Below are 11,002 nucleotides of genomic sequence, written 5' to 3'. Positions count from 1 at the left end.
TGATTGCAGGGCGCAGGCCTCTGTGCCACCCGCACGACGGCGCAAACCCCTCACTGGTTTTCTGACTTCTTGAGAGGTGCTTGGTAACCGCGTGCCAGCCCCGTGGCCCTTCCACGCGCGCTCTGCCAGGGTCATCCTCTTTGCTCCCGTGGGCGTACAGGAGACTTTAGCTAGCCCAGTGACATCTTGGATTTCCCCACCTGCCCTTGGCATTGCTTTTTGTCCCTCCCGCAGTCCGGCTGTCTTGCCTCTTCCGATTGGAAATCAAGAATCTGTCTCAGGGTAGCCCGGCCCGGGAGGCCGGAGGACCCGGGTTCAAATCCAGCCTCAGACACTTAATACTGACCTAGCCGTGCGGCCTTGGGCCAGCCGCTTCACCCCGCTTGCCTTGCAAAAAAAAAAAAATACCTAAAAAGATGCGATTGTATGGAGAATTTGCATTTCCGCTAAGTCGCACCCTCTTTTAGGGGTTGATCGTGATTGGCCGCCGGAGCGCCCGCCCAGCAGAGGGCGCCTCTTCCCTGCCCCACCCCCTCTCGCTTCCTGCCGGCCCCGCCTCCTTCCAGACGCATGCGCTCTGAGGCCTTCCGTCTCCCCGAGGAAGTGTGTGGAAGCTCTTTTCCACGGCGGAAGCTTACTTTTTCCCCGACCGTAGCTTAAGATCCCAAAAGCACTAAATCTCCCTGAAAGCCTAAGCTTTTTTTGGAAAGCACCCCAGGCCCCACCCCTCTGCCTTTCTTTGTGATCGGCAGCGGAGACTTGCTCCGATTGGCTGAGGCAGAGGCTCGATTTCGACGGGAGCGCGCTTTGATTGGCCCTCGGGGCGAGTGGCCCGCCTTGCTCTCCGATTGCGCTGTGCAGCTGCCTGTCAGGCTCCGACCACCAATCCGCATCCCGATCCCCGGCCTGCTGGGCCTCACTGGTCGTCACCTCTCGGGGCCCGCGGGCTCCGATTGGCCCGAGCGGGCGGCCTGCCCCGCCCCGGCGGCCGCCGAGGGGCCCGCGGCCCAGGCTCCGCGGAGGAGGCGGGCGTGACGTCACGCGCGGCGGCGGCGGCCCGGGCCGGGGTCCGCGCGGTTGCCATGGCAGCTCCGGGCCGAGGCGCGGGCGCGGGCGCCGAGGCGGGCGCCGGGGCCGGGGCCGGGGCCGAGGCCGGCGCGGGGCCCGCGGGCAGCTTCTCCTTCGGCGGCTTCGCCGCGGCGCTGGGCGGCCTGGGCCCCGCGGGCCCGACCCCGGCGCCGGCGCCGCTGCGGCTCCTGCACGAGCTGTGGCGGCGCGAGCCCGGCCCCGGCCCCGGCCCCGGCCCCGGCCCCGGCCCCGGCGGCAAGCTGCGGCCCGGCCGCCTGCTGCGGGCCGCCCGGCCCCACCGCCGCCTGGCGCCCACGGGCCGCGAGGTGCACGGTGAGCCGCGGGCAGCCCCACTCAGGGCAGCCTCCAGTGCAGCCCCGGCGTCGCGGCCTGGCCCACGGGGACGGGGACCCGGGTCGGGACAGGGCGGGTGGCCTGGGGCCTCCTGGCCCCGGGAGCCCGGCCTCGGCCCCAGGGCCCCGCAGCATCAGCACATGAGATGGTTCGGGGGTGGCGTGGGATGCGGGGCGCCGGACATCAGGAGTTGATGGGAGACCCCGGGGTGCCGAGGGGAGGGCCTTAGCCCCCTGCAGCATCCCGGGCCTTAGCCCCCCTGCAGCATCCCGGGCCTTAGCCACCTGCAGCATCCCGGGCCTTAGCCCCCCTGCAGCATCCCGGGCCTTAGCCCCCTGCAGCATCCCGGGCCTTAGCCCCCTGCAGCATCCCGGGCCTTAGCCCCCTGCAGCATCCCGGGCCTTATCCCCCTGCAGCATCCCGGGCAGGGCACAGCCGCTCGCCTCTTGGGTCCGGCCTCTCCCTCTCGCCCTGGACAGCGAGTTAGAAGGGCCTCCTTGCGCCCCTTCCAAGGACCCTTTATTTTTACGCTGCTTGTCTCTGATTCTCTTGACAGTGCTGAAAAGACTTCGGGAGGCCGCCAATGCCAATGACTTAGAAACAGGTGAGTTTTCACAGAGGTGCGTGCAGGCCCAGGGAGCCCAGGAGCCTTCTGAGGAGGAGGTCTGGGCAGCTCGTCATTCTTTGAGAGACAGGACCCTCTAAGGGGGAGACGCCCCCATGTTTCACCCGTGCGTGGTTACGTTCAGCAACTTCTGTGGGTGAGAATGGAGGCGTCACCAGGCCCGGCCAGTGGCTGGGGAAGAGGCAGGGGGCCTGCTTATTTACACGTGGGGTAAGGGCCACAGCCCTCTGAATGTCTCCATCTTCTGTCACAAGAAAGTGAGAGATGAGAACAAGCTCTTTCTAACTTGTTAGCACCATCCAGCTCTTGACCTCCACTGGCTCATTGGAGCCTCCCCACCAGCCTGGAAGGTGGAGGCTCCGGCTGGGATTTTCCTGACTGAAGAGGAGGGAGGAAGGGGCAGCGGCGGTGGCAGTGCGTCCGGCGCGTCCAGCATTCAACCAGGGAATCGGAAGATGTTGGATGAGAAGTCCTGGCCTGCGGTAGTGTGGCCTCCAAGGACGGACAGAGAGCCTGCAGGAGACCTTTTCTGTTCTAAGGCTCCTCCATCTCTGATCTCTTGCACATTTTGATTATTTAAATGACTTCTAAGTTCCAGGCCCCAAGTCATTCCATCAGTGAGCACAGGGAAGCTGCTTCCTGCTTTCTCGCTGATGCGTTCCATGATGACCAGAAGTTGGGGGGCAGGGAGCGACTGGATCGCATCCCCACACCCTCGTCTTCTCCCTGCCCCTCCGAAGAACCTCAACATCATTGATGGATCTGCACCTTGTGTGCCTTAGGGTCTTCCGTGTGTCAGCCCTTGTTGGGCTTCCCCCTGGGACCTGAAAGGACTGGGACAGGAACCAAGACTCAAGACCAGCAGACCCTCTGCTCTGCCTAAGAGAGGAGGTGGGCACAGGACGGATTCTCCAATGCTTAAGTTACCTTCATTTGTTCAAGGAAAGGGACACGAACCCAAGTCTAAGGGAAGCAGCTTGAATTGGTGCCAAGAAGACTGGGTGTGAAGTTCTGCCCCCGGCCCATCAGTTGTGTGACCCTCATCACTTTGGAGCCTCGATGTCCATATCTGCAAAGCAGGAACGACTCTGCAATGACTTCCTGCATGGGTGGGGGCGACTTGATGTGGCAGACTTCAGAGCTTATTGTACCCTATGACTGGCACTCCTCAGGCAAATCCTCCTGCAGGCTGGGTCTGGTCCAGGAAGTGGTTAGTGCTCTGAGAGATGATTGTGATCAACTCGAATTCAAATTTGAGAAACCAGCAGCTGAGCAGGAGCCTTTTTCCTTTCCTCATGATTAGGGAGGGCTGGAAGTGAATCCCCTACTTTTTTGTTGTCTGGGAGAACTTGGTGCCCCTCATTTACAGATGAAGAAACTGAGGCACAGGAAGGGGAGGCCTGTGTCTGGGATGGTTGTACTTCCCTCCTGAGTTGAGTCCAGGGCTTCTCCATAGGAAATGAGACCTAAACAGTTTTAGTCTTGCAGGAACGCTTGGCTTCTGTATGTTCCCATCGTTTCACCACAAATAACTAGCCTCCTAGCTGCCTCCAATGTTGCCCTCCAGATCACCAGGTGGAGTGATGTCTCGATGGGGCCCCCGGTGGGGATGGCCTGGAGGAGATGCCCGCATCACTCCTGCACATCCTTTGGTTTCTGCCACATGCTCTTCTCCCTAGAATTGGTTTCTTTGGTGCCCATGGCCTCTGGGCTCTCGCCCTGTGTCCGCTGATATAGACATTGATGCAGTCTGGCTGCTTTGGCTGACAGGTGGAATTCAGATTTTTAGCTTGAGATAAAATAGAAGAAAGTGTCTCTTTCACTGACTTCATGGAAGCAGGAAGGCTGAGATGTGGACTCCTGAAGAGGTTGGGGAAGGGGTGGGACCTGGGCTGGGCAGAGGAATCCATCTTCAGAAGGGTCTTTGTGTTTCCCGGGCAGAGTTTATAGATGGCCTTGTTCCAGTTCCTTGGGAGGGCCCTGGCAACTCTTCTCCCCATTTTACAGGTTAGAAGCTTAGGCTCAGAGTGGGTGAGCAACCTGCCTGGAATGGTCCTGCTGACTGCCCCCTCCCCCCTCCTGCCTTCAGAGAGCCGACCCTGAGACAAGACGGGAAAGGAGGGGAAGGATCCTGTCTTAAGGCTTGGGGGCTGCGAGCTTTACAGATCTACCTGGGCACTGCCGGCTGTAGAAGCTGCAGGATTTAACAGGCCTTCAGTGGTCACAGGCAGTTTCAGAGATGCCCCCAAACACTTCCTTCCGGGGAAGTTGTCCTGACAGCTCCAGCCCCTCGGGAATGACTGGTCATTGTCCTGCAGGGCTGGGCCTTGGGCATTTCAGCCAAGTTCCAGGTCCCTTCTCTGCCTTCGTGGGCCCACTCCGATTGAGAGTCCTCCAGGGCAGGTCTCGGTCAGTGTTGGGGTAGGGTCAGTCTCCAGGATTCCTGGCCGGGCCCTGGAGCTTCTGTGTGCTGAGACTCCCAGTTTCAGCCAGGGCCCCCAGACTGCGGGGCTGGCATGGGGAGACCTCTCCCCATCTAGGGCAGCCCTGCCCTCCTTGGGCGATGCTCAGCTCACACTCCCCCCCTCTCCTTCTCTTGGTCCTGGTGGTGTCAGTGCAGCAGTTGCTGGAAGATGGGGTGGACCCCTGCACCGCGGATGACAAAGGCCGCACAGCTCTGCACTTTGCCTCCTGCAACGGCAATGACCAGATTGGTGAGTCTTGGGGCGGAGCAGGGCTGCTGAGGGGAGGAATTGGTACTCCTGCCCCATGGGGTGGGGGGTGGGGTCTTTGGATTCCGGCTCGGTGCTCTCCACTAGGAGATGCCAGAGGTAGATCAGTCAGTTCCTGGTCTGGCCTCAGGCTGCATGCCAGCCTCTCCTGGGGTTTTGGGAGGAATCGAGACCTCTGGGCTGGCCTCTGGGCTTTGCCACTAACTGCCCAGTCCCCCAGGCACGTCCCGAGGCCTCTCTGGGTGTCCCACCTGGTCAGCTAGGATTGTGTGACTGAGTCTTTCCCCGTCCCCATACGGAGCTGTCAGAAGTGGCTGGTCCAGAGTTAACCAGTGGAGCCGCTGAGACCTCCCTCAGGCTGCCTTGGGCAACCCCACCCACCTCTAGGAAGGGCTCCCACTAGGATGCTTTCAGATCTGTGGTCCGCGTTTATGTCCAGACTCGGGAGTCTGATTTCTCCTCCCCTGATTTACATGTCACATGCTGTTTTCATGTTTGACTTGGGCTTAGAAGCAAATTAAACAGCGGCACACTCTACACCCCAGTTGTGTGGGCTTCTTGAGGCAGCAGGACCTCCCAGCCAGACCCTTCCTTTACCTGAAGTCTCTTGCAGAACTTACCTCCAAGTTATCAGAGATTTCTTCTACATATTCCAGATGCTTCCCTGGGAGCTCCCTTATGCTCCCTGACCCCCAGGGAGCACTGAAGGCTTCTTCCACTTGGGAACCAAATGGTGGTCAGAAAAATTGGGAGACCTTGGTCCCCAGCCTGAGCTGTCTCTGGAATTGAGATTTTGGTGTTTCTGCCTTTGGAAATGAAAATGATCTGGATGAGCTGACTGTGGCTATTGAGCCGGGAGGGCCTTGGAGGCTGGCCCGGAGGGGTCAGGCCCCTCTTGGGTAATTGAGGAAGTGACTTTTGAAAGGTCCTGGAGCTGGGATTAGAACTAGGATCCCACTGCTCCGGTGTACCCCTTTGTTGTTCTGGAAGGTGGGGGGAGGGGAGGGCAGGGCAGCGGGCTCAGCTCTTGAGCCTCCTTCGGGGCTTCCTCTTTGCAGTGCAGCTGCTCTTGGACCACGGTGCTGATCCCAACCAGAGAGATGGACTGGGGAACACACCTCTGCATTTGGGTGTGTACCCAACCCCAGGGGAGGGGGAGTGAGGGGGAGGGCGGCTAATGGTCAGCGCTTCTATGGCTTTGAGTGGTCCTTGTGGGACCCTGTCAGAAGGGGCGCTGCAGAGATGAGCCCACCTTCAGACACCTCCTCTGGTACTGCAAGAGGAGAATCCCCTCTGCTTCACCCCCAGCTCAAACCAGCGTCTCCCTGGTGTTTTAGAGAAAGCTCTACCACCCTGGTGCCCTTGACTAGCCATCCGATCCCTCATCATTTAAGCTACTGAATGGGCATCGCTGTGTGAAGTGACAAAGCCCTGGGGGTTTCAGAAGGGGGGGAGGCTCCTCTCTCACCTAGGATCATTTATTTGGTGGTTTCCTGATGTGCCCCCCTTCTCCTCTCCCACAGCTGCCTGCACCAACCATGTTCCTGTCATCACCACACTGCTCCGAGGAGGTAAGGGATTTGCCAGCCCACCCAATTTCCTCCCCCAACTCACCCCCCCTCACTTATCCCTGTTTCTCTCTTCCCCAGGGGCCCGGGTGGATGCCCTGGACCGGGCTGGCAGGACCCCCTTGCACCTTGCCAAGTCAAAGCTGAATATTCTACAGGAGGGACACTCCCAGTGCTTGGAAGCTGTCCGGCTGGAGGTGAAACAGGTGAGGGAGGTCCTAGCCCCTCGTTGGGGTCTCCCAGTTTAGGGCTGGTCTGGAGCTGAGGGAATGAGGCTCATGGAGGCAATGAGAGCAGAGTGTTATGGGAGAGCCCCTGGAGTCTGCCGCTGAGAGTGGAGGCAGAACCAGGGTCTTTAGTCTGTGCTTTGGCCCAGACCTGGAGACCTTAATAAACTGGGTCTAGGCCAGAGGATCACCAGCTTATATTGGAGGCAAAAGAGGACATTTGTTCTCACCCCCAGGCAAGGGAGAAGCCAGGCTTGGCCTGTGGACATCAGTGAAAGAGTGGGAGAAGATTGTTGTCAGAGATTGGGGTTGGCGCCTCGGTGGACAGCATGGGGTTTGCAGGTGTCCCCAGTTCTCATGCCTGCCCAGGGCCTTCTCTCTGAGAAGGAATGATTGAGGAGGTGGAATGAACAGCTTCCCTTGACTGAGCCTGGGGCCTGTGTGCCAGCCTTGTGTTGAAGCGGCACAGACCTCCTCTCCTGGGAGCTGCCTGCTGTTCTCACCCCCATTTTCCAGTTGAGGAGGGTCAGGGTGGCTGGAGGCCTAACTCCAGCCTGTGGCACCCCCGGGTGAGTCAGGCCCTCCCTGGTCCTGCCCAGGGGGTGTGATCTCACCAGGGGCATGTCTTCCTGGTGAAGATTGTGCTATGAGAATGCCAGTCTCAGCCCAGTTGGGATGCATACTTTAAAGTAGGGTCGTCTGCCTTACTTTTAAAAGTTTTTGTGAACCAATAGATAATGCCGTTTGGGGGAGCGCTCTGCGGTGGCTCGGCTTTGTCTACTGGCTCACAGGGTGACACATAAAACAGCCCTGGTTTAAGATTTCAGAAAACAGTTTCCTTAAACTAAGCCATGAATTAAAGTGGGAAGTGGTCATCCTATTTGGTGTCCCAGGGCTCTGGAGCCCTGCCATCAAGTCCAGCCTCAGATGCTGACTGGGTGGTCCCTTCTCTGCCTCAGTTTCCCCCCACTCCCAGGGCTGGGGTGAGGCTTTCCATCAAGTGCTCACTTGCTCTCGGGTCACTGAGGCCACAGCCTCTTCTGCACTGGGTTGTCTCTCCCCTGGGGCCCAGACCACCGTCCAGGCCCTTCTCCCCAGAGCCTCACCTCCTCCCCCACCTCTGTCTCCGTAGATCATCCAGATGCTCAGGGAGTACTTGGAGCGACTGGGGCAGCATGAGCAGCGGGATCGGCTGGACGACCTCTGCACCCGCCTCCAGATGACCAGCACCAAAGAGCAGGTGAGGCCGGCAGGCTGCCGGCAGGGTGGGTGGCCCCTGGCCTGGAGAGAGGCCCTCTGAGCCCATCTGTCTTTTTGCTCATCGCTGTAGAAGCAGGAAGGGGTCTTTCTGTGTTAGACAGTTTGAGGTTGAGCTGCTTTTCCAGGGGCCAGAAGTCACACCAAGAGATGGGAAGGGCCGGTCCAGTCTGGCCCTGAGCTCTGGGAAAGGTCTGCAAGGCCTTTAGGTTGGAGCAATATTTGAATTTCTAGAGAAATTGAAAAGGAATTTTTGAGAATAGGTCCCTCCCATGTCCCAAGATGGGTGTGTGTGTGGGGGGGTAGCCCTGGGGCCTGTGGGAAGAGCCACTGCTCAGAGACCTGAGGAGATCTGTTCCCTTTTCCTACCTGGCTGCGGCTGTCAGTCTTCTGGGACCCCGCAGGGGGCTTCTCTGTGGAGGATCCAAGAGTCTTCAGGGCTCGGGGCAGATCTAGCTGGTGTGGAAGGTCGGGGTCCGAGGTCCTGCCTTTGGCACCACTGCCTTGGTCCAGGCCCATGCTGTTCCCCGGGGCTGCTCAGAGTTAGGGTCAGAACAGGAGTTTTACTGATAGAGGGGAAGAGGGACCGGGGCCTAGAGCCACAGGAAGGTCTGCTTGTCCACCCCCTAGGGCCCTTCCCGTGGGAGTGGGTCACGTCTCTTATGATTGCTCTCCACCGACTGACCGTGAGGTTGAGTGAGGTTTGCTTTGGTTCTGCCAGGTAGATGAGGTGACCGACCTGCTGGCCAGTTTCACGTCGCTCAGCCTGCAGATGCAGCAGCTAGAGAAGAGGTAGCCCCCGAGGGAGGACCCTCCCTCTCCCCTCCACGACCTCTGCTCAGCTCCCATCATCCCTGGAAGAGGGAGATGCAACCTGGCCTGCTCCTCTTCCCTGGAACCCCTCTACTTGAGGAGGACTCGTGATGGGGCCCAGGGGCCCCTCTTCAGAACTTCCCTGTGGAGCTGGGTCACCAGGGCCCTAAGACCATTCCTTCTGCCCCTAGGACGCCCACCTGAGCTGATGCTGTTGGTCTTGTTCTGGGCAATAGTCCTCCCTCCTGGCAGCAGGAATCCCAACTTTGGGGTTTCCCCATCCTCCCCTTCTCCCTCCTCATTATCCCCTGGCTCCTTTCTTGAACCCAAATAGGAGCAGATGGGCCTTACCTTGCTCCCACGGTGAAATTCAACTTCCTCTCCTTGAACTGAAGCTGTGAGCAGAGAAGGGGGCATGAGGGGAGCCCCTTTCCCAAGGTCTTTGGGCAAATGCCAAGGCTCTGGTGGCAAGCCTGAGCCCTTTCACCAGTGCTTCAGTCTCAGACTTGGCTCCTCAGGGGCGTTGGGCTAAGCTGAGGGAGGGTTTTCGATTGCTTCTGAATGGGCCTGGGAATTGGAGAGACTGAAACCTGTCCAGGGGCATGGCTTTGAGGAGGACCCACTTTGGATCCACAGCCCAGGCCCTGAAGCCTGGATGTTGCAAGGGCTGGTTCTGGCCGGAGGATCTGTAGGGAGCCATCCTTCCTCCTCTGGGGTCTCTAGGTGTCTGTCATTACTGGGCTCTTGGACCACCACGGTAAAATGGATTGCCTGTGCCTGTAGGCTTGGATTCCCAAATTACGAGATTGAAATTCCTCCATCCTTTGAGGACGGGCAAGGGGCAGGATAGGTTGATGCCCAGGCCTTAGGCACATGGGGAACAGGCAGGATCCTGAGAGGCCTCAGAGGAGAACAAAACTGCAGGCAATTGCAGGAGAGATGGTCAGGGAGATGGAGGGACCTTGCTCTCCTGCTGCCGGGCTTCAGGCCGTTGTGGGGCTGGCCTTTTTCTCCTCTTCACAGTTGCCTCACCTTGGCCATGTGGTCAGCACATTAAAGGGGAGCAGGAGCATGGAGTTTCTGGGGGCAAGGGCTCATGGCTTCTAGCCCCCTGCTCCCCCAGACCTGGTTTTCTTGCTGGAGACAGCCCCAGGTCCTATGCAGGGAGGTCAGCACAACCTCTGTCCTCCCATTTCTCATCTGAGCATTGTAGGCCAGAGCCAGAGGCCACCCTACTTTAATAGGTGGAGCAGGGGTGAGCCAGTCTCCTCTTACGTCTTGGAGGAGGTCACCTGTCCCATGAGCTGGGTCCCTCTGACCCCAGGGAGGCGGCACCTCCCTTCTGTCCCCTCCAGGCCCATGGCAGGGCAGGGAGGCTTCTCCTAGTTCTTTCCTGGGAACTCGGGGGTCCCCACAGAGGAATTCCTCTGGGGAATGCGGCCCATTGGGTCGGGCCTTTCTGTCTCCACATACCTGAGATGCTCAATCCCTCTACCCAGGACAGGTGTGCTACAGCGGGGCAGGGAAACCTCCCCTAAAGCTCCTGGCTGTGCTGGGTCAGATGGAGTGGGGAGAACTGGGAGGTCCAGGGAGCAAGGCCTGGTTTTCCCTAGAACACTTCCTTTATGCCTTCACTGTAACATGGATGAGTTGATCCAGAAAATAAATTCTTGTGTGTTGGGAAGAGTAGAATTTCTTGTTTAATATACATAGATTTAAGAAAAGTCAGTGCCGACCGTCCCCTCCTTGCCCCCAAGCTGGCTGTCTGCCCTAGGCCCAGCCTGTGGAGGAAACCATCAGGGTCACCTCAGGGTGGCAGAAGTGGAGCAAGGAGGACACTGGGCAAGCCGGGTGGGAAGCAACCTACCAGAACGTTGGTCCTGCTGACCCCCACCTACCCCCAGGAAGCAGTCAGCAACCTCAGAAGAAACGAAGGAAAGCCTTGGCGACTGCTCTGACCCTGAGCGCCAGTCGGGTCTCACACCAGTCTTGGCGTGCAGAGCGTGGGCTGCCTCCTCAGATGCCCCCCCTTCCCTGAGAGACCAGCCCATGAAGCCAGCTCTCCTGGTGTGAGGGGTTGGAGGTCGCAGGGACGGTGTGTGCGGCCGCATCCCTAGGCTTCACAAGGCCTCTGGGGAGCCCTCCCTGATCTGCTCACGGACCCCCACCAGCTCCAGCTAAGTGTTCCCTGACCACCCCCTTCAGTGTCGGCCTCTCGGCCTGATCTTTCTGGCTCCTCCTCGTGTGCGTGTATGAACCTTTTGTGCAAGAACTGTTGGCTTCCGATTGGGGCACGTCCCGTAGCTGGCCCAGGCAGGGACGCACCCAGCTGGGGCAGGACGAGGGGAGTTCCAGACT

General features: G+C 59.2%; 1 protein-coding gene across 1 annotated transcript; it reads left to right on the top strand.

Moving 5' to 3' along the window:
• The first annotated feature begins 1,082 nt into the window (after positions 1–1,082).
• ANKRD54 (ankyrin repeat domain 54) lies at positions 1,083–10,352 on the top strand. The gene is made up of 8 exons (XM_074226895.1): positions 1,083–1,401; positions 1,979–2,026; positions 4,663–4,761; positions 5,838–5,909; positions 6,303–6,350; positions 6,429–6,553; positions 7,707–7,814; positions 8,553–10,352. The coding sequence occupies exons 1-8, from the start codon at positions 1,083–1,085 to the stop codon at positions 8,625–8,627; spliced, it is 894 nt and encodes a 297-aa protein (XP_074082996.1). The 3' UTR covers positions 8,628–10,352.
• Positions 10,353–11,002: the final 650 nt, after the last annotated feature.

Source organism: Macrotis lagotis, chromosome 2, assembly GCF_037893015.1.
Source record: "Macrotis lagotis isolate mMagLag1 chromosome 2, bilby.v1.9.chrom.fasta, whole genome shotgun sequence".
NCBI classification, from domain to species: Eukaryota; Metazoa; Chordata; class Mammalia; order Peramelemorphia; family Peramelidae; genus Macrotis; species Macrotis lagotis.
This window is presented reverse-complemented; position numbering and strand designations above follow the sequence as displayed.